Source organism: Nyctereutes procyonoides, unplaced genomic scaffold (assembly GCF_905146905.1).
Source record: "Nyctereutes procyonoides isolate TBG_1078 unplaced genomic scaffold, NYPRO_anot_genome, whole genome shotgun sequence".
Classification (NCBI taxonomy): Eukaryota; Metazoa; Chordata; class Mammalia; order Carnivora; family Canidae; genus Nyctereutes; species Nyctereutes procyonoides.
In genome coordinates this window covers 38,425,145-38,452,154 of record NW_026575030.1, presented here as the reverse complement: position 1 = coordinate 38,452,154, position 27,010 = coordinate 38,425,145, and the positions used below count along the sequence as shown (strand labels likewise).

Below are 27,010 nucleotides of genomic sequence, written 5' to 3'. Positions count from 1 at the left end.
TGATTGACTTTATTTCATAGATTTGAAACATAGAATATCAGACTAAAAAGGAACCTTCTTGATCATCTGACCTAACTGCATTATTTTACTTAGCAGTAAAGGGAGAACCAGAGACGTGCCCTAAATTAGTTGGAATCCTTTTCTGCAATGCCGTTCTCTTTCCTATAAGACAGGTGCCAAGATTCAGAGCAAACAGGCTGACAGTCCAGGCACAGCACAATCAATTTCTGTGTCTTTCTAGAAGAGTAGTTAACTGCTTTAACTCTCAGTTTTCTTATCTTGAAATGAAAAAATAGCTCAGTGTTGTTATGGAGATTAAGTGAAATCACAAATCTAAAATAGCATCCTATTATTGTTCATTAAATTCTTGTTATTAGGTACTATTTTTATTATTATATGATCATTACTATTACATAAGCATAGAACTAGAGATATTGTTTTTGGAGAAATGCAAGAAAGAATTTATTTTAAAAAATGAATCAAAACTTCTTACAATGCTGCCTTACGTAGTAAAATAAGCGAGTACTTCTACATGTGTTCTGGAGAAAGAACAAAAATGCCAGTTGAACCTTTGTAGGGTTTTATCTCCTCTACATTGCTATTTTGGTTCCATATAGTGCAGAACCTTATATAAGAACAACCTGAAATTCCACTTTCCCTAACAATAAGGGATTGTTGTGCCTTCAACTTTGTATATAAGTTCCAACTTATATACTGACTTAAAAGTGAGGATTTAAAGTATTTCATTCCGTACACCTTACTAAAAATCAAATTATTATTTCTGTACGCAAAGGCACAATTCTGTCCAGAAATGTTCCACTGGAAATACACTATCTTGGTGTAAGTGCAAGAGTAAAGATAGGAAAGAGTATCAAGATGAACAATAAGGACTGGGAAACTGGCTTAAGAAAAAGAAGGAATGTATGTTATCAGACACAACGAGTTGGGTAAGCAGAAAAGTCCTCGAATGAATAGGAAGGAAATGATTTTATTTTGGCTGGCTGTGGGGGTGCATTTGGCACAGCTTTTGAGAAGGCACAATGTATGCAGTGCTGGGCTTCATGGTAAAGATAAAAAAGTGCTGAAGACAAGAGTTCTGACATTCAGAGTTTAGTACTCCAGTAGAGAAATAAGATATCTACACCAGGAGGAAGTGGTCAGTGCAGGGTTGCAGGTGGTAAGTGACACTCAGAACGCAGTGAACAGCCTTGAAAGCTCAGATGCCCGGGGGCAGTGATTGTCAAACTTTTTTGTGTGCATCAGAATCGCCAGAAGGACTTAGAACACAGATCGCTGGACCCTGCTCTGAAGTTTCTCATCCAGTAGTTGTCGGGAGAGGTATTTTTAACAAATTCCCTGGTGATACTAATGCTGCTCATCTGAGGACCATACCTGGAGAAGCACTGCTCTGGGTGACTCCAGGGTGGAGAAGGAGGGAGCTAAACAGAAAGGACAGAGGGTGCATTCAGAAGGAGGACATTTGGTCAATTCATCTTGAGGAAGATGCACTAGTCCTTCCTTACCCTATCCAGTCCGTAACGAAGCAGTATAGAATCTGGCTCTGTGATTTTTATGCTTATCTGATTCTGCCTCTGACACTGCCTAAGAAAATGCCACCATTCTTCATTGCCAGTATTTCTGTGATTTCCAAAATAATATTCCTTTCTGTTCACTCCAAACTGCCCTCCAAGTTGCTGCCAGAAATATCTTTCTAAAAACAAATGTGACCACGTTAGGTTAGTGCTATGATGAGAATTTTTTAATAACTCCCCAGATCTCTTAGATTGATTTTCACACTCCCCGTTTTTTTTTTCTTCCCAGTTTTTATTTAAATTCCAGTTGGTTAACATACAGTATAATATTAGTTTCAGATGTAGGATTTAGTGATTCATCACAGCACCATTTGCTCATCACAACTGCCCTCCTTAATCCCCATCACACATTTAGTCCATCCCCCTGCCCACCTCCTCTCCAGCGACCCTCAGTTTGTTCTCTATAGTTAGATGTCTGTTTTATGGTTTACCTATATATCTTCTTTCCCCCTATGTTCATCTGTCACATTTCAGAAATTCCACATATGAGGAAAATTGTATGGTATTTGTCTTTCTCTCACTGACTTATTTCACTTAGCTTATTATTCACTACCTCCGTCCATGTCATGGCAAGTGGCAAAATTTCATTCTTTTTTTATGGCTCAGTAATATTCCATTATATATACACACACATATATATAGTAATATTCCATTATATATATATATTCCATTATATTCCATTATATATAAATAATATATATTATCACTATTATATATTATATAATGGAATTATATATAATAGAATATATACTACTGAGCCATATATTCCATATATAATGGAATATATACTATGTATATATGTGTGTGTATATATATATACATACTATATATATATATGTCACAACTACTTTATCCATTCATCAGTTAGTGGACATTTGGCCTCTTTCCATAATTTGGCTATTGTTGATAGTACTGCTAGAAACATCTTGGTGCATCCCTTCAAATCCGTATTTTTGCCTCTTTTGGGTAAATACCTACTAGTGCAGTTCCTCGGTTATCAGGTAATTCTATTTTTAATTTTTTGAAGATCTTCCATAGTGTTTTCCAAAGTAGATGTACCAGTTTGCATTCCCACCAGCGGGTAAGAGGGTTCCCCTCTCTGCATCCTGGCTAACATTTCTACTTTCCTGTGTCGTTACAATTAGCCATTCTGACAAATGTAAGGTGGTATCTCATTGGAGATTTGATTTGTATTTCCCTGATGATGAGTGATGTTGAACATCTTCCCATGTGCCTTAGCCATCTGGATGTCTTCTTTGGAAAAACGTCTATTTATGTCGTCTGCCCATTTTTAAACTGGATTATTTGGGTTTGGGGGGGCACTAAATTTTATAAGTTCTATATAGATTTTAGATACTAACTTTTTATCAGATATGTCATTTCTGGATATATTCTCCCATTCTGTAGGTTGCTTTTTAGTTTTGTTGATTGTTTCTTTTGCTGTGCAGAAGCTTTTTATCTTGATGAAGTCCCAATGGTTCATTTTTGCTTTTGTTTCCCTTACCTCCAGAGACATGTCCATTAAGAAGCAGTTATAGCCAATGTCAAAGAGGTTGCTGCCTGTGTTCTCTAGGATTTTGATGGTTTCCTGTTTCACATTTAGGTCTTTTATCCATTTTGAATTTGTTTTTGTGTACAGTGTAAGAAAGTGGTCCAGTTTTATTCTTCTACATGTTGCTGTCCCATTTTCCCAACACCATTTCTTGAAGAGAATTTGTCGAAGATTAGTTGACCATATAGTTGTGGGTCCATTTCTGAGTTTTCTATTCTGTCCCATTGATCTATGTGTCTGTTTCTGTGCCAGGACCATATTGTTTTGATCACTACAGCTTTAATATAGCTTGAAATCCAGAATGGCGATGACTCCAGCTTTGCTTTGCTTTTTTAAGATTGCTTTGGCTATTCAAGTCTTTTGTGGTTCCATACAAATTTTGGGATTGTTTGTTCTAGCTGTAAAAATGCTAATGTAAAATACCTTTTAACAGGGATTGCATTAAATGTGTAGATTGCTTTCAGTAGTATAGACTTTTTAACAAATATTTGTTCTTTCAATCCATGAGCATGGAATATTTTCTGTTACTTGTGTCATCTTTAATTTCTTTCATGAGTGTTGTATAGTTTTTAGAGTACAGATCTCTTACCTCTTTGGTTAGGTTTATTCCTAGGTATCTTATGGTTTTGGGTATGTTTGTAAATAGGATCGATTTTTTAATTTCTCTTTCTATTGCTTCATTATTGGTGTATCAAAATGCAACTGAATTCTGTACATTGATTTTGTATCTTGCAACTGTGCTGAATTCATGTATCAGTTCTAGCAATTTTTTGTGAAGTCTTTCAGGTTTTCTACATAGATTACCTTGTCATCTGCAAATAGTGAAAATTTGACTTCTTCCTTGCCAATAAGATGCCTTTTGTTTCTTTTTGTTGTCTGATTGCTGAGGCTAGAACTTCCAGTATTATGTAAAATAACAGTGATGTGTGCGAGTGGATGTTTCTGTTGCTTCTGATCATAGAGGAAAAGGTATCAGTTTTTCCCCATTGAGGATGATACTACCTGTGAGTTTTTCATATATGTCTTTTATTATGATGAGGTATGTTCCTACTATCCCCACTTTGTTGAGGGTTTTTATGAAGGATGGATGTTGTAGTTTGTCAAATGCTTTTTCTGCATCTATTGAGAGGATCATATGGTTCTTATCCTTTCTTTTATTAATGTGGTGTATCATGTTGATTGATTTGCAAATATTGAACTCTGGCCACCCAGGAATAAACCCCACTTGGTCCTAGTGAATTATTCTTTTAATGTACTGTTGGATTTGATTTCTAGTATTTTGTTGAGAATTTTTATGTCCATATTCATCAGAGATATTGTCCTGCAGTTCTCTTTTTTTGTGATCTCTGTTTGGTTTGGGATCTGGGGTAATGCCGGTCTCATAGAATGAATTTGGAAGTTTTCCTTACTTTTCTATTTTTTGGAGTAATTTGAGAAGAATAGGTATTAACTCTTCTTTAACTGTTTTGTAGAATTCCCCTGGGAAACCCATCTGACTAAATTTTTGTCTGTTAGAAGATTTTTGATTACTGATTCAATTCTTTTGCTGGTTATTGGTCTGTTCAAGTTTTCTATTTCTTCCTGTTTCAGTTATGGTAGCTATATGTTTCTTGGAACTTATCCATTTCTTCCAGATTGCTCGGTTTGGTGGCATATAATTTTTCATAATATTCTTTTATAATTGTATTTCTGTGGTGTTTGTTGTGATCTCTCTTCTTTCATTTGTAATATTATTTACTTGAGTCCTTTTTCTTTTTCTTTCTTTTTTTTTTTGATAAGTCTGGTTAGTGGTTTATCAGTTTTATTAATTTTTTCAAAGAACTAGCTCCTGGTTTCATTGATCTGTTCTACTATAATTTTTTTTTGTTTCTGTATCAATGATTTCTGTTCTAATCTTTACTGTTTCCCTTCTGCTGGCTTTAGGTTTCATTTGTTGTTCTTTTTGTAGCTCCTTTAAGTGTAAGGTTATTTGAGATTTTTCTTGCTTCTTGAGGTAGGCCTGTATTGCTATGGACTTTCCCCTTATGACTATTTTTGCTGCATCCCAGAGGTTTCAGACCATCATGTTTTCATTTTCATTTGTTTCCTTATATTTCTTTATTTCTTCTTTAATGTCCTGGTTGGCCCATTCATTCTTTTGTAGGGTGTCCTTTAACCTCCATATATTTGTGTTCTTTCCAATTTTTTTCTTGTGGTTGGCTTCGAACTTCATAGCCTTGTGGTCAGAAAATATGCATGGTGTGATCTCAGTCTTTTTGTACCTGTTGAGTCCTGATTTGTGATCTAGTACGTGATCTATTCTAGAGAATGTCCCATGTGTACTTGAAAAGAATGTATACTTTGCTGCTTTAGTATGAAATGTTCTGACTATATCTTTTAAGTTTGTCTGGTCCAGTATGTCATTCACAGTCATTGTTTCCTTGTTGACTATCTGCTTAGATGATCTGTCCATTGGTGGAAGTGGACTTTTAAAGCCCTCTACTATTAATGTACTATTACCAAATGAGTTCCTTTATGCTCGTTATTGTTTACTATATTTGGTAGTTCTCACAATCGTTAGATCTTCTTGTTGGTTAGACCCCTTTATTATGATATAGTACCCTTCTTCATCCCTTGTTACAGACCTTGGTTTAAAACCTAGTTTGTCTGATATAAGAATTGCTATTCCAGCTTTCTTTTAACATCCCGTTTGCATAGTAGGTATTTCTCTATACCCTCACTCTCATTTGTAGGTGTCTTTAGGTCTAAAATGAGACTCTTATAGGCAGCATATAGATGGGTCTTGTTTTTTTTATCCGATTTGACACCCTATGTCTATTGATTGGTGCATTTAGTCTATTTACATTCAGATTAATGATTGACAGATATGAATTTAGTGCCATTTTATTACTTGTTTTGTTGTTTCTGGAGATTTTCTCCATCTCTTCCTAGTATTTGTCACTTTTGGTCTTTCTTTCCCACTCAAAGTTGATTTTGATGAGAGTTCTCTGTGCTTCCTGGATTTGGATATCTTTTCTTCCCTAGATTAGGGAAGTTTTCAGTGTAATTTCCTCAAATAAACCTTCTGACCCCTTTTCTCTCTCTTATTCTGCTGGGACTCCTATGATACAAATGTTATGTTTGATAGAGTCCCTGCATACCCTAAGTCTACTTTCATGATCCAAGATTTTTTCTTTCCCTCTTTTGTCTTTTTTAAAAATATATCTTGTTTATTTATTCATGAGAGACACAGAGAAAGAGAGAGAGAGCGGCAGAGACACAGGCAGAGGGAGAAGCAGGCTCCAAGCAGGGAACCTGACGTGGGACTCGATCCCGGGTCTCCAGGATCACGCCCTGGGCTGAAGGCGGCGCTAAACTGCTGAGCCACCCAGGCTGCCTCTTTTGTCTTTTCATTCCCAATTTCAATACGCCTCAAATCCCTTGCAGCCATGGTCCTGCACTATGTCTCAATCTTCATCACTTCACTCTTTTACAGTTCTGTTCTGTTTTCCAGATTCCTCCAGTAGAATTCTACTTATATGCCTATCCATTTGCTATCACTACCTTACATTTGGTTTCTAGCAAACATTTACTTATTCTTTAAAACCCAGCTGTAGCATCAATTCCTACCAGACACTTCGTAGTCTCATGCAACTATAAGCTACCAGTGATCACATCATATGCAATTTGTATGTTGTTATAGTCTTAATTGCTTGATGTCATTATAAATATATTGAAAGCTATGCTGTTTTCAACTGTGTAACTTCAGCACTTAGTGCCAGCACAAAATATATATTAACTAAACAAATGAATATATGATTGGACAGTGGATAAACTGAACAAATGAATATATGATTGGACAGTGGATAAATGGAGATGGGACAAAGAAAATTTGAGTAGACTCTTGGTTATTATGTAGTGGTATAAATGGAGTAGTGAGATATAATTCTCACCTGAAGAGTTCAAGACAATCATGGATATCAGGTTAAGAAATTTTTATTTCAATCTTCACATTGTAATCTTCAAAACATTACTTCAGAATACTGATTTAGAGGAAATATATATGTGTGTGTGTGTGTGTGTATGTTCATATATATGTTCATGTATATATATATATATTTCATATATATATATGAAAGAGTAGAATGAGAGACTAAGTTTGATGGCAATGTTTCAGGTGTAGCCTGGACTATGGAAGTTTTAGTGGGAATAAAAGGAGAGAATCAGACGCAAAACGTAGCATTAACCATTAAGACATGGTGACAGAGTGGGTAAGAGAAAACCAGAATAATACCTGGAAGAATGATTTACTAATGAACAGAGTAGAATTCTGCGAAAAAGTCAGGGCAACAGGAGAGCAAGAAATGGTTAGTTTTGTTCGAGGCATGGTAGTTGGACAGCTAGAAAGTTACTGTTAAAACTCAAATCTCTCTGATCTCAGTATAGTTCTTCAATTCTCTAATACAGAGCAGAGCCTATTGAAAGGAGACACAGAGAAGGGAAGTTTTGAAATAAAGCAGGAAGTCAGACAGATTGTGATCCTAGCTGTTCTGGTGTCAGCTTTGATTGAGTAGTCTTGCAGTGACATGCAACAGGCCAAAAACAGTCAGTGAAGGACTACATAAAAGAGTGAAGAAGGCGTAGAATTGGAAGGCCAGTGGGGAATAAAAGCCAGACTTTATTTACCTTCCAGCTTTACTGGGAGCTGGTAGTCAGGGAACTACCTCAGGGAAATTCAGAAAAACTAACAAAAAGTATATTAAAGCCAATCATGTTTAGCTTCAGAACATTCTGGGCAAATTGTCAGAGAGGCCCAAGCATGAAGAAAAGGCAACCAAGCAATCTTTACCAACCACTCAATTTTTTTCTGCATTTTGATCCTAAAAAGATAAATAAATGATAGCAGGAGATAGGAAAAAAACTCTGAATCTGCCACTTATTTGTTTTATTAGCTAATTAAAAAGGAGATCTTTGTAGATTATTATTCTACTCTTATTCTTATTTTCTTTTTCTTATTATCCAGCTATATAACAAGTATATATATGAGAAAATGGGTAATTTATAGTAGCCAATACCCTCTCCTCTTATTTTCTGTTTGCTAGATATTGTATCCAGCCTTTAATTTCTTTAGTGTTCTACCATTAGCAGTAGCCTCTACTAAAGAATACCCTTTAGCTCTATTTTCTCCAGAAAAGTGACCAAAATGGAATGAAGGTTGTAGCTTGGCTCCAATGAATAGAACAGAATTACAATACATTTACAGTCTGTTGATTTTTTTTAAGGATCTCCTTCAGGTCATGGGGTTCATCTTTTTGAAAACTGAACTATTCTCCTATATGCCAAAAAACTGGCTGGCATTGCTTAGCTCATGTCTCTTTTTATTTAATATAAGGTATTATTATGTAAGATGAGTGTAGGGGTGCCTAATAGTTTTAGCTACTGTGCTGGCTGAGCCAGGCTTTCCAAACTGAGCTTCTTGTAATATAGTTAAATGTCCTTATAATGAAATCATGCAATGGGATTGTTCCTACTGGTCTTTTACACATAAAATAATTATGGTCATTCCTACCTCAGTTAAAGACATTTTGCTAAGAAGAAATTGGTTTTTATGTAACAGGGTCTCTTTGTAGTTTTCTCTAACCAAGATTAGTACTTGGTATAGCAAGTAGCTATTAACTTCAATCCTTCTATAAAAGGATACATTTAAGTAATTACCATTACTAGCTTCTTGAGAAAATTGTGTATAATTTAGTCATTTATATTGTATGTACAGAGTAATTTGTACTTGATGAAAATGGTTAACTTGTGTCTGTGACTCTTGCAGATCCTACTGAGCAAGTGACAATACAAGTGCTGCCATCAAAAACTGCCATCAAAGAAGGGGATAATATCACTCTTAAGTGCTTGGGAAATGGTAACCCTCCTCCTGAGGAATTTTTGTTTTACCTACCAGTAAGTGCTTAAGGGTTATTACTTGAACTAGACTACTATCATTTTGTCCTATTGTGTAGCAGCTGGCTGCCATTAAGAATTGTATGTACTTGGGAAGCTTAAGAGAGAAAGGTGTCATCCTTGGGGACAAGGGATACCTGTAGAATGTCTTTTGATAGGTTGGGCTTTCTCATTTTGTTTTGTTTTGTTTAGTTTTGTTTTGCATCTAACAGTGAGCTTGCCTTTTTTCTCAGTGTCAAGAGATTTCAGGGGAAAAAGAAGTAAAAAGCTGATCCTAGGAAACCATAGTTACAAAAACTCAAGTTTTCATTATCCAGATAAGCTATAAGAATGTGTTCCTTCAAAAACAGATAACTCTAAAATGAAGAATGATGATTCCAAATCTACCCACAGTGCCTTCCTGAACACATCTCTGAACCTCCGAAGTAGGACCATTCTGTTGCTCATTATATTTAGCTTGATAGAATAAAGCTAGGGGCTAGATCTCGCTATGGTATATGGTCTTGAAGGGCCCGATCCTCAACTTTTATCAGTGTGATAGCTGAAGGGAGGGATACATAGAGAAGATAATTTGGAACATTACTCTAGGATGTGTTCTAGATATCTAGGATGTGTTCTAGATATCATGGTAGTATGGAGTCAGACTAGGAGAGAGCCGTTGAGGACACTTGTTTACTCTCCCAGAGCTCTTCCCAGGTTTGTGTATGACATAACCTTCCACTGAGAGAAACCATATACTATATATTGCATTTACCTAAGGGATATGTTTACAAGTGTGTCCCACTACCTTTCTCAGCAACATTTAAGAATATCATCTACTGCTTTACTTAGAAGACTAATATAGCTAATTCTTTTAGACTTAAATGTCGGTAGGAAATGTTGTTTCTCCCAATAAATAATAATATGTTCTTTTTTTTTAAGATTTTATTTATTTATTCATGAGAGACACAGAGAGAGAGAGGCAGAGACACAGGCAGAGGGAGAAACAGGCTCCATGCAGGGAGCCTGATATGGGACTCGATCCCAGGACTCCAGGATCATGCCCTGAGCCAAAGGCAGACACTAAACCGCTGAGCCACCCAGGGATCCCCAATAGTATGTTCTTTGAACAGTACGTTCAAAAACATACTGTTTTTGTTCCATATGCAAATGAACTTCTGAAACTAATTATGTTTCTACTTTGGCTATCAGGGATGACAGTCAAATTTGTGTCTTAGCTTTAACAACAATATCTGATGATTATTATTTTTTTGTTGTTGTTACTATATGTTCCTAGTTCATCTATATTCTTTCTATTCTTAGTTTTTCTTTATCTTCATTCTTTTTTTTTTTTTTTTTAATTCCCCCCAATTTCTTTCTTTCTTCTTCCCCTGGCCCTTTTTCCCTCCCTCCCGCCTTCCCTCCCACCCTTCCTTTCTTTTTTTCCCTCTCCTTTTTATTTGGATTTGTGGCATGTTTTGTTTTATGCTGCGTCAGATCTTTTTGTTGAATTAGGCAAGACATGAATATAAAATATGAGATATTAGAATTTTTTAAAAATCTGCTTTAGCTCTCAAGTTTGAGCCATGCTGTCAATAGAATAGATACCATCAGTACAATGTTTATTAGCTCCTCAAATTTCTTTGAACCAAAACTGCAATTATTTTTCCAGAAATCAGACAACACAAACTCTACTCTCATTTGTTCAACCATAGAAACAGATTCCTTTTTTTCTGACATAAGGAAATGCTATTTTCATCAAGAAATATAACCCATCTCATTGTAGCTACCTAGTGTAATCATCTGACATTTTGCCTCTATCAAAAGGGACAGCCTGAAGGAATAAGAAGCTCAAATACTTACACGTTGACAGATGTGAGGCGAAATGCAACAGGAGACTACAAGTGCTCCCTGATAGACAAAAAAAGCATGATTGCTTCAACAGCTATCACAGTTCACTGTAAGTCACCTTATTCTGCATTACCAACTTCACTTGAAAGGCCTCTAATAGTCTAACTTGGCTGTCTTTTCAAATAAATTGCAACTATATTTTTCTTAAATACTGTGGTTTCAATAGACTTACTGAAGTGCATCAGAGCAAACTCAACTGTGGTCCAGATTTACGCTGCAACATTGAAATCTTGAGTGGATCTAATAAGTGCAACTTTTGACAGTTGGTAAACTTCCTTCTTCTTTCTAAATGTCTTCAATTTGTGGTATCAACAAAATATTCACATGGATCTTAAAGAAATTACTCATTTTATTTTTTAAGGAAATATTTAGATATCTTGAAGTTCACAAGGTTTGCACTTGCCCCAGAAAAAAGTGTAGATTAAGTACCTTTTTAAAAAAAAAAAAGTTATTATTGTTACAGAATAACATTAGCACCCAATCCCAAGCACACAAAATTATGTAGACTCAACATTTGGAAGCAGCAGAGGTAGAGACCACTAAAAGCCATTTATTGGCCTCTTTCTAGAAGAATAGTATAGAAAATTTCTAGAAATAGACCTCTTCAAAATCACCCTACCCATACCTATTTATTAACTTTTAACCTGCTTTTGATCTCCAGATACTCTAAAAGTTATATTTAGTCTAGTGTGATAGGAAGAGAGATACATCTTCTTTATAGTTTAAGTCCTTTATTTTGTAATTTCTGACAATCTATGTTCGTGATGTACCTGATGCATTATGGAAATGGAGAACTAATTTGGACTGTTCCCCAGTGACACTAGAATTTACAGAGTGTTTAGGCAAATGTCAGCCTTGCTTACAGGTATAGGCCAAATGTCCTAGGAATTCCTTTGTACCCAGTAGTACCTCTAGACATGCTCCATTGCAATAAAGTTTCTCTAGATCATGATCTGCTCTAATCCCATTGAGTATGAAGGGTTTCTTTGTTTCAAAATTGAAAGAGACTAGAAATTGTTTTGAGGAAATGGTTCTAAATCTCTCATCTGACCTACAATGCTTGGAAAACATATAGGAGAGGAGTTAAAACTTTGAGGGAGATACAAGGAGATACATTGGGGAATAGAGTAATCAGAAGGTTGCTTTTGAGTGTCTGATGTTGGGAGCACACCCTGGGGAGCCTTGTAAAAATAGCAGACTGTTAAGAAGTGTTCACAGCCAGGCCATTTCTCTATTTGCGCCATATTCATGTTGTATAGATCTGAATGTGTCTGCCATCAGGAGCTGGCTAGAGAGAAAACAGTGATCTCTCAGGATAAAAACAATGCTGCTTTTTATCTGAGGACCAGTCAGCCCTGGGACCATTTAACCAGCCTGTTCTATGATAGAAAGAAAGAAAGAAAGAAAGAAAGAAAGAAAGAAAGAAAGAAAGAAAGAGAAGGAAGGAAGGAAGGAAGGAAGGAAGGAAGGAAGGAAGGAAGGAAGGAAGGAAGAAAAAGAGAGAGAGAGAGAAAGAAAGAGAGAGAGAAAGAAAGAAAGAAAGAAAGAAAGAAAGAAAGAAAGAAAGAAAGAAAGAAGGAAAAAAAGAAAAAAAGAAGAAAAGAAAGAAAAGAAAAAAGGGATGTGAGAGAATATAACCAGCAGATAGAATTTCCTGGGAAGGAACTCTCTGATATCATTGTCCATGAGATTTGTGGGCCAATAACCAATAATCTAGTGTTTGAAGATGGTACAGTAAGCCTGTGTTTGAGAGATGCCAACTACTTAGGACCTAAAGGAAAGGGCCCTTATTTGTATCACTTACAGATTCAGCAGGGAGGGAGAGTTGACAGCGTGACAAGGCAAAAGACTTGGGTGCAGCCACATTGTCCCTCAATGATCAGCTGTGATCAAGAGAAACAAAATTAAACAAAAGTATGTTAACAATTTAATTGGATTTCAGTGCACTTAATTGGATTTAAATGCTTTCTGGTTTTGAAAGGTAGACTATAACATCGGGCTTTAAGGCCTATATTTCTCTTTAAAAGCTGAAATAAAGATTACAAATAAATGAAGATTCTACTCTGAATTACATGAAATGGAAACATAAAAATCCTATTTTTTGCCCATTTATCCTTGATTGCTTGTTTGTTGTCTGAAAACAAGATTTGTCTCCTTTCCATAGATGACTAAAGGGAGTGGGGATAGAGAAGTAGCAAGCCACACTCTCTCCTGTTTACAGAACAGACCCCCTCATCAGGGCTCTCCGCCCACCGATCCATAGTTGCTGATGAAGCGTCTGCTACTCCTCTGGCGATTCATGCACGGATAGATTCTTCATCAGAACTTCCAAAGTCCATCATCAGCCTTTAAAATCACTTCTTTTATCTTTTCACTGGCAACCTCACTGTCCGACTAGCAAAACTTTCTAACTCTCCCCAAGTAGAATTTTCATCCAAATGTAATGAATCCACATTTTCTGAAGAAACTCCATTTTTCTTTCTCTGGGACAATGCATATTTTAGCATTAATGAGAAACTCTAAAAGAGAAACTCTTTCCTTCTTTCAACAATTGTTTTCCAGAACCTGCCACGTGGCAGACACTATGGGTGCACAGTGACAACTCAAGGCCCGGGTCCTACCTTCAAGGTTCTTACAATCCAACAGAAAAAACAAGTGTTAAAAATGATGGTGGCAAAAAAAAAAAAAAAGATGGTGGCAAACTATCAACCACATGCAAGAGCGTGGGGTGCAAGAGGAAGTCCCCACTGCTGTAGAACAAAGTCTCACTTCTTAGCATGGCAAGCAGAGCCCTTTACAAAGTCTGGCCTCCAATAATTATATAGGTTTATCATTCATGTGTTATGACCATTCGTAGCAGATTACTCACTACTAGGAAGTCAGGCACACTCTGTCAGCAATTTGCCTTTATTTATGTGGCAGAAATTTTCCCTGTATCTCCATTATCAAAACCCTTCTCAATTGTCAGGGGCCACGAGCAGATACTGCCTCATATTCATATACCCAGCCTTTATTACTGCTTTGAAACCCCTTTTCGCTCTGTTCTCTACACTCCCATGTCTTTGCTTCTACCTCTGTTTATAGCCCCTTCCTTTAGTTTTGTTTTTTTTTTTAAACAAATACTCATTGAGCTTTTAATCTATAGCATGTATGACACCAGGTGCCGATTCCACGCTGCTCCGTATGAGTCACGTAGCTGAGAGCATATTACCTTTACCTTGAAAATTGTAAACTGTAAACTTACGTGCATCTCTGTATCTTCCGTCGGTTCTTGAAACTTAGTAGCTGCACAATAAATGTTTGGTCTATTGAAATAGATTTTCCTCTTACCGATCATACTGTGATAGTAAGATTTTTGTAGAAATTACTTTCCATCTGAAAGATTATACCTCCTTAGATGTGTTTATCCTATGTTTTTAAAAAATGATGCCTGCTGACAGTGTGCCTAACAATAGATCTTATTTAAAATTTCAACTGTATGAGAAATGGAATAGCATTAAAAAAAGAATCTAACTACTATACTCAATCCTCTCTGAAGAAATAGATAGACTACCTTCTCAGATTATCGCCTGCTGTCTAAATATGCTTGATTTTTCTCCTGGCACGCCTTACCAACTCTTATCATATTACCTAGTCATCATCTTTCTTTTCTTCCAGAAGTGATTTAGGAATTGTTTTTCTTAAGGTAATAGACCCCAGGGGAATACTTCTGTGCAGTCAAAACATCAGTCATGTTAACTGCAAATAAATGCATAATCAGTTAGATTGACCATTTCCTTGTCCAAACTGGTCTCAAACCTGGCTTGAAAAGCTGGACTGATTACACTACAATTCAGTTATGTTGGTCACATAAATCAGTTCTGAATAAATCAGTTCTGAATTTTGAATACAATTAGAAGGATTTTTTTTTCTTTCATCTTTTCTCCTCCAAAATATTTTGACTGTCTTCCTTTCCTGGAGTTTGCATTTCAAGCAGATTTTCTGCTTCACAGATTTGGATTTGTCCTTAAACCCAAGTGGAGAAGTGACCAAGCAGATTGGCGATGCCTTGCCTGTGTCATGCACAATATCTGCTAGCAGGAACGCAACTGTGGTATGGATGAAAGTAAGTCATATTTCTTGGTACTACACGGTTTGGACTGACTCCTTTTTGGCTTTTGCATTTTATGTAACGTCTAAATATGTATACTCATGGGTAATATGTTTGTACACCCACACCCCTGCTCTCTTTCTCCCTATTATACTAATGTAAATGATGTCACAATAAAATGATTAGAGGTACTCAACAACAGTATGGCATCCATAATAGATTGTCTGAGATTTACTTCGGGGCACTGATTTATGTGTATCTACTAAGTAATTCTACACCTACACACATGCTCCCAGACACACATGTGTATGGTTACATGTTCGAGAGCTTAACAGTTTTCAATGTGTTTTAACCCATATTATTCTCACAGAACACTTACAAGAACCCTGTGAAATATTTGGGACACTTATTTTTTCCCCCTGTTACTTGGAAATAAGTTGATGAGAGAAATCAGAAAGCTCGTGACAGAGTTAGACTAAAACTCAGACCTTACGGCTTTAATAAACACTGTGCTCTGATCACATGATTTCAGCCTCCCGGATGAAACTGACCTTAACTGTCTGATTGTGAGTTCATTGAATTAGTGGCTCCTTGAAGGTATAGACCCCTTTTCACCCCTGAGCCATAGTAGAAAACCTGGAACACAGTAAAGCTTGGTCAGTATTTCCTGAGTGAGTACCTACATTCTTGTAATTGTCCGAAATGTAAGCCATTACTGGGACCCCAATCATTGTTACCTATTTGGAGTGAGATAGTAAGATGGGTAATTGGTTATTTGAGGCAAGGCTGTCACCAAAGAGAAAGATTGTAACTGTCATCCCACCACTCAAGTCCTTGGTTAGTATATCTAAACATCCAGCGCACATGTTGACAAAACACATACAAACCACTTCACATAGAAGTTGATAAGAATTATCTTTTTAAAAAATTGTGGGGAAATGTATTGTTAGAATTTTTTCTTGCTGAAAATATACGTTATTTTGTACTGCTTCTTGGACCCTTTTAACGCTAGATCATCTGTGACTTGCTTTCTTTTGAAGTTCAGTTTCTTATTTTATTCTTTTAAGTGTAGCCCCATCATCCTTTTTGTTCACTCATAATAAAAATGTCACTCTGTAGACTGTATATTTAAGATGATGTATTTATAGTAGGCAATGGTCAAAGGGCTAGACAAGTTCTAGGCAACTAGACTACTCAGTAAACATACGAGCACTCGTTTCACTACAGGACTAGGAAAACTAAGTTTACTTAGCTAAATCAGTCTCTACATCAACTGCAGTCACTGTTGTTAATTAAATGCCTAATGTCAGTAGTGCTGATCAAGATTGCCTGGCCATTGGTTAGTTGGTGAGGAGTGTAGAAAAATTCACAGTGGGGAAAGACTACATGATGTTAGGATTGTGTCTAGTTGTCTACTGAGAAGAATTTCCGTTACTGGTAAAATAGTGCTATTTTCTGTATACCAAGTGATTTTTAAAAATTAAATGCTGCATTTCTTTTGTTTATAGAAATTAGGATAGTAAGCTGTTAGTAATGATTTCCTTAAAAACGTTTGGTCATAAGTGCCATGACTCTGTAATGGATCCCCTGTCTTGATAAATGCATCCCATCAAATGACTTTCTGGCATTTATGCCTATCACTGATAACATAGCACAGGTCTCCAGTGTCCTTCAATACTAGTTCATCTACATTTACTACAAGGAGTAACTGTTACCAGTTGAGAACTTTCCTTAATGTAAACACATTATATTACTTACATAATTAAGTCTTCAAACAATTCCATATGGTTAAATTATTATTCCATTTCAAAAATAAGGAAACTGAGTCTCAGAAGTTTATGAATGTGTTCCAGATAGTAAAATTCCATAAATGGAGGAGTCTGAAATAAAACTCTGAATGTGTAAAACAAGAAAGGAAAAAGGACGGGGGAAATCTATTTTTGAGAACATCTGAAGTTAAAAAAAAAAAAAAGGAACTTGCATTTTCTCTAGATCCAGAAAAATAATATTAGGCTCCATGATTATCTAATAAATACTCGGAGAGTTGTATTTAAGCCATAGGAAGTAATTATCTTTTTGTTTAATCAGGACAACATCAGGCTTCGATCTAGCCCATCATTTTCCAGTCTCCAGTATCAGGATGCTGGAAACTATGTCTGTGAAACTGCTCTGCAAGAGGTCGAAGGCCTAAAGAAAAGAGAGTCATTGACACTCATAGTAGAAGGTAATAAACACTTGAGCACCAATGCAAACTTTTCTTTGAGAATTTGGTATCTGGGTTTCTTTTCTGATTTTAGCATAACGACTTATTTTCATTGTAATGATATTTTAGGAAAACCTCAAATCAAAATGACAAAGAAAACTGATCCCAGTGGACTGTCTAAAACAATAATCTGCCATGTGGAAGGTTTTCCGAAGCCGGCTATACAGTGGACAATTACTGGCAGTGGAAGCGTCATAAACCAAGCAAGTATTTGTCCTCTTGTTATATGTTGCGCTTAGTCCAATGTGGGGTTTTGTTGAAGTGCCTAAGCTGTAGGCTAGCTTGTTAGCAACAGGAAATTTGCAGTATATTCTCAAAGGGAGCTTTGCTAACTTCTTAATTTTTCCAAAGGAAAGAAATGGCTCAAAGAGAAATTTTAAATCCCAGGGCTATGGAGAATGGAAGAATCATTATGTTTGGTCAGTATGTTTTTAAAACAATGTAAATTGAGTGTTGTTCTATGGTCATTAAATTCTGAAACTTGGGTGATTAAAACATTAAGGTATACACTTTTCTGCATCATAAACTTACACATCTGAGTATTAGTGGCCTGTATTACTCTGCTTACTGATGCACGTTAAGGGATATTTCTTCTTAAAACCGGACCCTGGAGAGTGGTGAGGAACACAGTCACCGTTTGTGAACATATGGTCTGACTCGTGTCTGGCAGGGCTAGGGCCAGAATAAGGCTAGCTAAATCTATAGTGTTTAGGATGTTTCCTTCTGAACAAAAGTAGACATCAACCAAACTTTAATATTAGTACCATTGTCAGGACATTCTAGTAATAGTAAAGGATTAAGAACTTATGGACACTACCAATACTTTTATCTTTGACCAAAAAAAAAAAAAAAAAAAGAAAAGAAAGAGAAAGAGAGAGAGAAAATCTGGTCCATCACGAGGGGTTCAGAACTATCATCCCATTAGATTAGCTGGTCTGTTTGGGTTACTGACATATTTGTTAATTCCATTTTCTCCACAATAATCTTCATGTCCCTCTTCTCAGTGGATCCAGTTAAAGATTCTTCAGGAACACCCAGAGATGGCCATTTGATTATCTGAATCTTCTGTGCTGCCTTCTTCCCAGCTTTGGACCCATTTGAAATCCAAGAAAGCATTCCTTAAAGCAGAGTTGCATTCAGTTTTAATTTAAAATTTCTTTCTCTGCCAGGGAAGTTGTGCTGCTGGTCCAGCTTATACAATCTAGTTTTATAGACCAAGGTGGATTTTTCGCTCTTTCACCTGTAGGTGATGCATATATATTTGCATAACTCCAAGTATGGAAGCTCCCCAAAAGAGTGGACACATTTGAAGCAAATGACTCCTGATTTGATTAGGTGTGATGGTCTGATTTTCTCAGAAAAAGAGAAAAAAAATGGATTTTTCCGATGCACAAATCATACAGAGGGGCAGCATACATGAAAGCATCAGTTGGTGGAGCATCTACCTCTTGGTTTCAGCTCAGGTCATGGTCTCAGGGTCTTGAGATTGAGCCATCTGTGATATCAGCCTCTACGCTCAGCAGGGAATCTACTTGAGATTTTCTCCCACTGCCCCTCCCCCTGCCCTTGAGCATGAGTGCTTTCTCTCTTCTTCTCTCCCTCTGAAAGAAATAAATTAGTCTTCAAAAATGGTTGTTTCTATTCTAGCCTCCTTGCTTTCTAGTTTAATTAAATAATAACTATAGCAAAAAAGAACCTTTAGGTAGGGGTAATACAAGCATAGAAATTAGAAATATAGGCACACAATAAGTATTTGATGAATGAACAGGTACAAAGACTTAAAAGGCTACCCTTGAAATGAACAAATATATTTTATAGAGATAAAACAACAGAGACTTAGTGAGAAAGTCATGTGAAAAATACTAGTGGGAAGTGGAAAAATAGCATCTGAACTTACTATAAGGATAAAAATAACAATGCTATTCTTCACTGTCAAGGAGAAGGATTGATTTTGGCCCATGAGGTGATATGTTATTTTTCTTGTTCTAGGTTTGTGCTGATCCATCCATAATCTTTTATTTGTTCCCTCCTCAATCACATGGTGAATCTGTTGTTTTCTAACTACTGATGCCTCTAAGTACTCTTGCCCCAGGGACTAGACAATATCCCTAAGCAGCGGACTATCTCTTGTCCTCAAGGCCCTTATCGTATAGTTGAGGAGAAAGCAAATAAAGAACAAGGTAGGACATGGTGTGCATAATGCGACTCAGACAAGAGCTCCAGTATATTTGTCAATTCATTGACAATTATTCCAGTTGGATTTAGCAGTCAAGTCCTGAGGAAGATATTGAAGTGAATTGTCTGAGGGCACCTGACTGGCTTAGTTGGTAGAGCACGGGACTCTTGATCTCAGGGTTCCTATGTGCAAGCCCCATGTTGGATGTAGAGATTACTTAAAAAAAGAAAAAAAAGAAAAAAAAAGAAAAAATAAAGTGACTCTCTCTTTTTTTGGAGAAGTTAAATGAGGTGATTATCCTCATTAAGACATCACAAAAACCAAATGAACTTACCAGTCACTGAAAAATAACACATTCTCTGTATTTAGCTCAGAAAAAGAGAAAAAAAATGGATTTTTCCAATGCACAAATCATACATACATAAATACTTAGATATAATGGTGTAAGATGAAGGAATTAACCCCAGAAGTGAAGGACAATGACATAATTTACAAATAAGAATTAAATCCTGAAGTTTATAAAGAGAAAACTGGTGATTAATCACTAATAATTTGGAGGCAGGTATTCTCATGCCAAATGATTAATGTGTGAACCTATCAAGAGTTTAATTAAATTATTAGAATTTACAATAGAAGCATAAACAGAAATTCAGTTATGGATTCACTAATCTTCTTCCTCCCTGCTGTTGATCTAAGCCTGAATTGGTCTTATCGATGACCTTACATATGCCCTTGAACACCAGAAAGCACTACAAAGCACCTCCCCTGTTTCACTCAGTACTACTCTTTTCCGAGTTTTTAATCCATTTCCATTTCTAAATCCATCTTCCCTCTTCTCTTCCAGACAGAGGAATCTCCTTATATAAATGGCAGGTATTATAGTAAAATTATCATTTCCCCTGAAGAGAATGTTACATTAACTTGCACAGCAGAAAACCAGCTGGAGAGAACAGTAAACTCCTTGAATGTCTCTGCTAGTGAGTATTTCATTTCTGGCATTAAAAAAAAAGTAAGAAAATTTGAAGTTATTCTTCATTAGTTTAAAATCTTCAATTCCATCTTCCTGTACTGCATTATGGTAAGTTTTATGTATTTATTTTACATCTGGTATCATCATCATAGGCTTTTTTTTTTTTTTTTTGTCTTGGTGTCCATTCTTGTACTATTCTTGTCTTGACAGTTAAATCATTTCATATCTTATGGGTCAGAGACCTTATCTGGTCCAGGAATAGTTCACAAGAGCAACAGAGGATAAGAACTGAGCTTTTATTTAATCCATGTATTGTGTTCAGAATAGAGATAACTCAAAGATTACCTTACAGCATTGTTGCTACAGTTTTAATTTTGGTAAAATTTTAATTCCCTTTACTCTGTTCTTTTGCATTCCGATTCTTTGTGGTATTTATCCTCCTTTTATTTTGAATAGGAATGCCACATACATAGTCATTTAGCAAATTGGAAGTAAAACTGATGTTAGAATTCATGAAGTCTAATTTCAAAAGTTGATGCTTTTGAATATCATACTGGAGCCATAGCTAAAAATTAGATAAATGAAGTTATCTTAGAACAAGTGAAAAAAAATCTGACGTGCCGAGTAGCCATTTCTGAAACAATTGTCATTCAGTTTGAAATTATCCATCATCTTCAATTCTATCATTGTTCCTATTGCTTTGTCAACCTTAAATAAGGACAGGCCCTGGAGTGAGGCTTGGTTCTGGACAGGATACTAGCTGACCTTCCAAACTTTTATTTTTTTCAGTCAGTTGGATTCCTGTATATAGCTGGATAGAGATATACTGGCCAGGAATTAGCTGGGGCTGGGAAAAAATAATTGTGTAAAGATAATGGTCCTTAACAGAATATGACTGGAATATAAAAGCCTGATGGATTGACAGGAAAAAAGAACCAACCAAATTTAACTCTAAAATAGGTGCATTGACTTCTCAAAATTCAATTTAGCCAGTATTGATTTGTCCTACCTAGAAAGAGAACTTACCCTTTCTTCCTGAACACAAGTTTCTCTTTTATTCTAACCCATTGAATAGTAGTTTCTAGACCTTGCTGTGGCTTGCTGAACATTCAGTACAGTTGTGTTCAAATTCAGTGAGCACCTCCTGAAACTCCAATATAGTATGTATAAGAAGAGGTCTTGGAATCTGCATTTTAACAAACGTCACTGGAAGTTCTGATGCAGGTCCATAGGAGAATATTTATGTAATTTGATATCAGATGATAATCCAGGATATTGGCAATTCTTAAAATGGGCCTGGCGCATGGTGCTGTCAGAGTCATTGGAGGGCCTCTGCAAACATCACACCTGATGCCTCTTTGCCTCTGGGACCTCCCCAGTTTTAACCTCCACCCCCACCACTGTGAGAACTTCTCTAATGACAAGGCCCTTATACTAGAGGATAAAAAAGAATTCTCCACCGAGGTAGGAAAAATTGAGAAATGCTGCATTGTAGGTTTGATATATGGCAACTTGTTTCTCTTAAGGAAAAAAGTCCTATTAAAAGGTGGTAAATAGTGGAGAAATTAATACGGATTTCAGATTAACACTAAAGCTTGTCAGTTGTGAAATTTTCTATGGTAGATTAATACCTTTGCAGTTTTAACGACTCTCCTTAAAACAAGATTAATTTCTTTGTAGGGAAGCTCACGCTCTATTAAATGTAAATTTTTTTCCTACCCTTAGCTAAAGAATAGATATTTCATCTTTGAGTCTTATTACATCATACTATAATGGTAAAGGTGACTTTCATATATCAACAAATTTTGTTTTTAATTTCATATTAACATTTTTCATTTCAGTAAGTATTCCAGAGCACGATGAGGCAGACGAGATAAGTGGTAGGTACTACGCTGCCGACTCTTCTTCCTTGACTATCAGCTCAAGATTTATGAAGTGTCATTGTATAAGTAACGTCTTAGCTGTCACAATTTTGACTTGAATTAAAAGAGCAAATGAGACAAGATAGTAAAAATGCTAAAAATTTTATCTTTTCAAAGCACAAGTTTGCATGTTACTTATAGTAGTCCTAAGCCTTAATTATTTTTAATAAGAAAAAATAACCAGATTGACTTTCTTTTCAGAAATCCTTGACAGTGTCTGTAATTGCCCGGACTTCTCTTCTCTGTTGTAGATGAAAACAGAGAAAAGGTGAATGACCAAGCAAAATTGATCGTGGGGATCGTCGTTGGACTCCTCCTGGCTGCCCTAGTTGCTGGTGTTGTCTACTGGCTGTACATGAAGAAATCAAAGTAAGTTATGGAAAGAAGACCTCATTTGTTCACTGACTTACCCTGGGAGAATTATTAATACAGTTTGTCACTGTTCTGTAAGAGGAAAGGCGTGGCCCCCAAATCAGGGTGATCATCATGTTCTGCTTGCAGCTCACAGTGACTGCCTTGCTAGCATTGGAGAATTGCCTTGGGGTGTGATTTCACATGTGTCCCCTTATTTTTCTCAGTCAGTAGTCTAAATTCAATTATTTGATTCCTTTTTTTTTCGGTGCCTAGGGGGACATTTTAAAAAGCATGTACTTCCAAAAGGTCAACCATTCTAAGCCATGTGACTAAGGTTGGTGGACATTAATTAAAAGTGGTTAGTAAATCCTGTGGGAGTGGCCAGGTGCCTGCAGTAACAGGTCTGGCCAGCAGTGAAACTGTTGGCGAGGTGGTATTATCTTGTCACTTCTCTGCTCTCGTTAAGTCACTGTAGTCCATAAAAGGATCTAATTCAGAGGGGAAAATAACCCTCATTATTTTTTCTGCAATTCAAAAAGGAAATTAGACAAAGTACGAAGACTGCTTTAAAAATTATTTAGATGGAAAAAAATTATTTAGATGGTGTTTAGATTAAAAATTATTAGTCATAAATAATACAGATAGATCCAACTTTACAATATCTAATAGTGGTTTATAATGAAAATCTAATTAACCAAAAGAGATTCTTACCATACACACATTTTTAATATTCCTCATCACCCCAGCCTTGACTGCAGATTTGAGTGGGCACCTAGCGTTTGCATTTTTAAAGTTTTGTTAGTGATTCTGTGGTATACCATTGGTTTCAAACATGAGGAAATTGATTTTTGCAAGGGGATGGATGTAGCTAGTGGCAACTCTGAGCTTAATTTTATATTTTCTTGATGTCCGGTATCACCCCCTTTCAGCAACTCAGGTAGGTTAACTTAAAAGAAAATCAAAAGGAAAAGCAGCCTGAATAAGACCCATGATCTTACCTTGTAAAGAAAGCCGTTTTAGTCAAGAAAGTAATATTCAAAAGGAGCTGCCATCAAAGGGAGGCAATAGCTCAGAAATTTTTAAGGTCACATAGTATGAGCTTGCATTGAACTCTGTTTTGATCCTGCCATCATCTCTGAAGTAGATACCGTTATTACTCATATTCTATATTTGAAAGAATTAAGGCAGAGAATGGTTAAATGACTTGCTTGAGGTTACAGTTCATAGGGGCCAAAGTCGTATTTGATTTCAGGCAGTGCTGTTTCAGCATCTTTGTGCTTAATCACTAGTTCTTATTTTCTCTCACCACGCCTTCCTTTTTCTCTGTTTTTCGGTCATGCAAGGCAGAAACGTCTTCCTGATATGTGTTGTAGTTGATGAATTTTGTCCACTCTCACATCGGGGCACAGTCACTTCTGATCTTGACACCTCACTACTCAATCTTGAACGGCCCCCACCGTCACTTGGTGACAAATGTGTTCCTTTTTGCAGTGACCTTTTTACCTATCAACACTTCATGTGGGTTTGTGTCCATGGTTCCTGTGGAAACTTTAGAAGATTGCCTGTACCATGTGCATGAAAGGAAATGCAAACAGTTGCCCAGAGGCAGTATCTTATTAAAATTCTCCTTCTATGTGTATAAGTTTCTTGCTGGTCAAAATCTTATTCTCTCCTTATAATCTGCTCTACAGTACTCACAAATTAACATCTTGGGCTCTGGGGTATTTCCATCTTATTTACTTAGGATTCTGATGCATTCCAATATACTTTTATTTCTTAAAAGAATAAAAAAATGAAATTTCTCTGTATCCTGGAATCGAGTGGAAAAATAAACAGCAGTTCTCTACATTATGGCCAAATAAGCATTAAATTTTTGGAAAATCCTCAACATTCTTAATCATCCTATTCTAATGGCCAAGATCACATTAGACCCCATTTATCCTTCTCTGAATAAAAAAGGAAATTATGTGTGTGGGATTTTGTTGTTACTTCGTTGGTTATTATCACATGATGACCCAAAATTAAAATCATGGATAAATAAATGCTGGACACTTGGCTTCATGGTGTCTTTAGGTTAAGGGTTAAGACTTCATGGATTTCCAATAAAGTACCTCATTAAATTAAGCACGGATTTTACCATCTGCCTTGACCATTTGTCGAAATAATTGTTATTTAATTGAAAAGCGTATCAATTTTGCCGGAGTTAATATTATTTATAATATCAAGGTAATAAATTAGAATTCTCATCCCAAGCATCAAAGTGTTTTTATGAAAAATTTGTGAAACTCTTAAGATTTGCCATGTTTTCTGCCTTCCTGATAGGTCACTCCTTGTTAGTGCCCTCTGAGATAAACCAGCATTTTTGCAATATGAGTTATTGTTAATCCCTGTGTCCAGAGTAAGTGCACTTTTGTAGTAAGAGCTTTCAAGTTAAGAATTGCTACGGCCATTTTGGGGTCTAGTATGTTCTTTTTCTTCTTTTCTATATAATAACTTCACCTTTATGAATCAATACGAGGATTTCATTACTGTCTTTAGCTCTTTCATCACCATTTTACATGGGTAGAAGACATTTTTTAATAAAGATATAGAGCTTTCCCCTAGATATATACTGTAACAGTCCTAGTGATACTTAGCAAATATTCATAACCCATTCCATTAGTGTGAGCTACATATTTTTATATCTATTTCAAATGTGGAGAGCTACAGCAAGAAATGTTTAGTAGTTGTACTTGGCATTGTGTTCTGGTATATTCATTGGAGAGTTAGGACTCAGGATTCCTCTGCTGCTTTGAATCATATAAATTCTCACTGAAAGCTGTTTCTTTAAATCGGCTATTTTTTGTTAATGACAATGAATGACTCTGATCATTTCCTGTGTATGTAGGGTATTTACTCACAGTTCTAGGCAAAAAGCATTAATTGACTAAGCCTACTTCATGTCTAGTTATTTAATAGATAGGAGGACATTAAAGAATGAGGACTGATTCAATTACTATTTTTTATTATGTTCTCGATTTCTCTCTATCCTGTCCCCTGAACATTGTTTTTAGCTATGCAGGAAGTTACCTGCTACTATTTGAGTTCCAAATCCTCTCATATACCTTGTAGTGCAATAACTAGTGAAAAATTAAGAGAACCACAGATAAAGGAAAAATATAAAGGCAACATGACGTAGCCACTAACTTATTCAGACGTTTGTTAAAACCATAATTTCCAGGTTGGTTGCATCTAAGAGACCCTTGACCACCCTACTTCTTACCACTAAACTGGAAGTAAGTTCTAACCAGACATTTGTCATCTCAAAATACACATTGTGTGAATCTTGGACACTTACCAAGAGATTTATCTTTTGCAACTGTGGAATTCGTGACTATTTTCATAAAGTTTTTATGTGATATATGGACAAACTAGAAGTCTAAAACTCACCTTGTCAGTTTTGCCTTGTAGAATGCTATATTATTCCACTACTGTCTCAGAAAAAAAAAAAAAAAAAAAACAAAAAAACACAGAGATGGTCCTAAACTGGCAAAAAGATTATGAGGACTTGCCCAAAACCCTGAAATTTCAAGAAACATTGTTATTTGTTTCTTAACAATGCTACTAAGCCTTTCTAAAATTTTTCTCATTAGTGTCTCTTCATATATAGAAGATCTCGCAAGAATGTTGATTTTAACTGAATTCTATTTCCAATCAATACTTACTTTAAAATCAAATGTATGTTCCCCCAAGGGAAAATTGACTCTCTACTGAATAATTTGAGAAGATAGTGCTTGAGGACCAATATAGCACATTTTTAATCACTTTCCTCATCACTACATAAGCACCTACTAGTCTTCTTTTTATTTTTTTTAACTGAAATCCTCAACAATTTAATGAGTTAAATGCAATTAACCCTATTTCACAGTGTCCAAGTCTCTGTGAAATTAACCTGCTCAAGATAATACATGTGGTATATTATTCCATATCCCATATAATTTCAAATATATTTTGCTGCCTCAAGACTTCTTTGGAATTAAAATTTCATCTCTGGCTTTGAGTGCCTGCCGGCATTTAATATAGTGCAAGGGATGGAAGGGTGTGCTCTAGAGTACAGGCCTGACATGGCCTCTCCCCTTGTATTAGAAATCTGGCAAACCCAAATTTTGGCTTCTTTCTCTTTCCCTACCCATAGCCTAGCAGGCAGCCAGAATGAAGGGAAGAAAATGCCCCATTATCCTATCAAACTATAAATAACACAGAGGACTATAGGGAAATAAGATAATGTAGA

General features: G+C 36.1%; 1 protein-coding gene across 2 annotated transcripts in view; it reads left to right on the top strand.

Annotated features, from left to right (window-relative positions):
• Positions 1-27,010, top strand: part of ALCAM (activated leukocyte cell adhesion molecule) — a 211,234-nt gene that overhangs the window by 165,772 nt on the left and 18,452 nt on the right. The window contains exons 7-14 of one of the 2 annotated variants that reach the window (XM_055316069.1): positions 8,948-9,075; positions 10,882-11,014; positions 14,958-15,070; positions 17,144-17,279; positions 17,388-17,521; positions 20,339-20,471; positions 22,306-22,344; positions 22,638-22,755. In XM_055316069.1, the coding sequence (XP_055172044.1) occupies positions 8,948-9,075; positions 10,882-11,014; positions 14,958-15,070; positions 17,144-17,279; positions 17,388-17,521; positions 20,339-20,471; positions 22,306-22,344; positions 22,638-22,755 (934 nt within the window). The remainder of the gene's footprint in view (positions 1-8,947; positions 9,076-10,881; positions 11,015-14,957; positions 15,071-17,143; positions 17,280-17,387; positions 17,522-20,338; positions 20,472-22,305; positions 22,345-22,637; positions 22,756-27,010) is intronic. The other variant, XM_055316071.1, reaches the window with a different exon arrangement.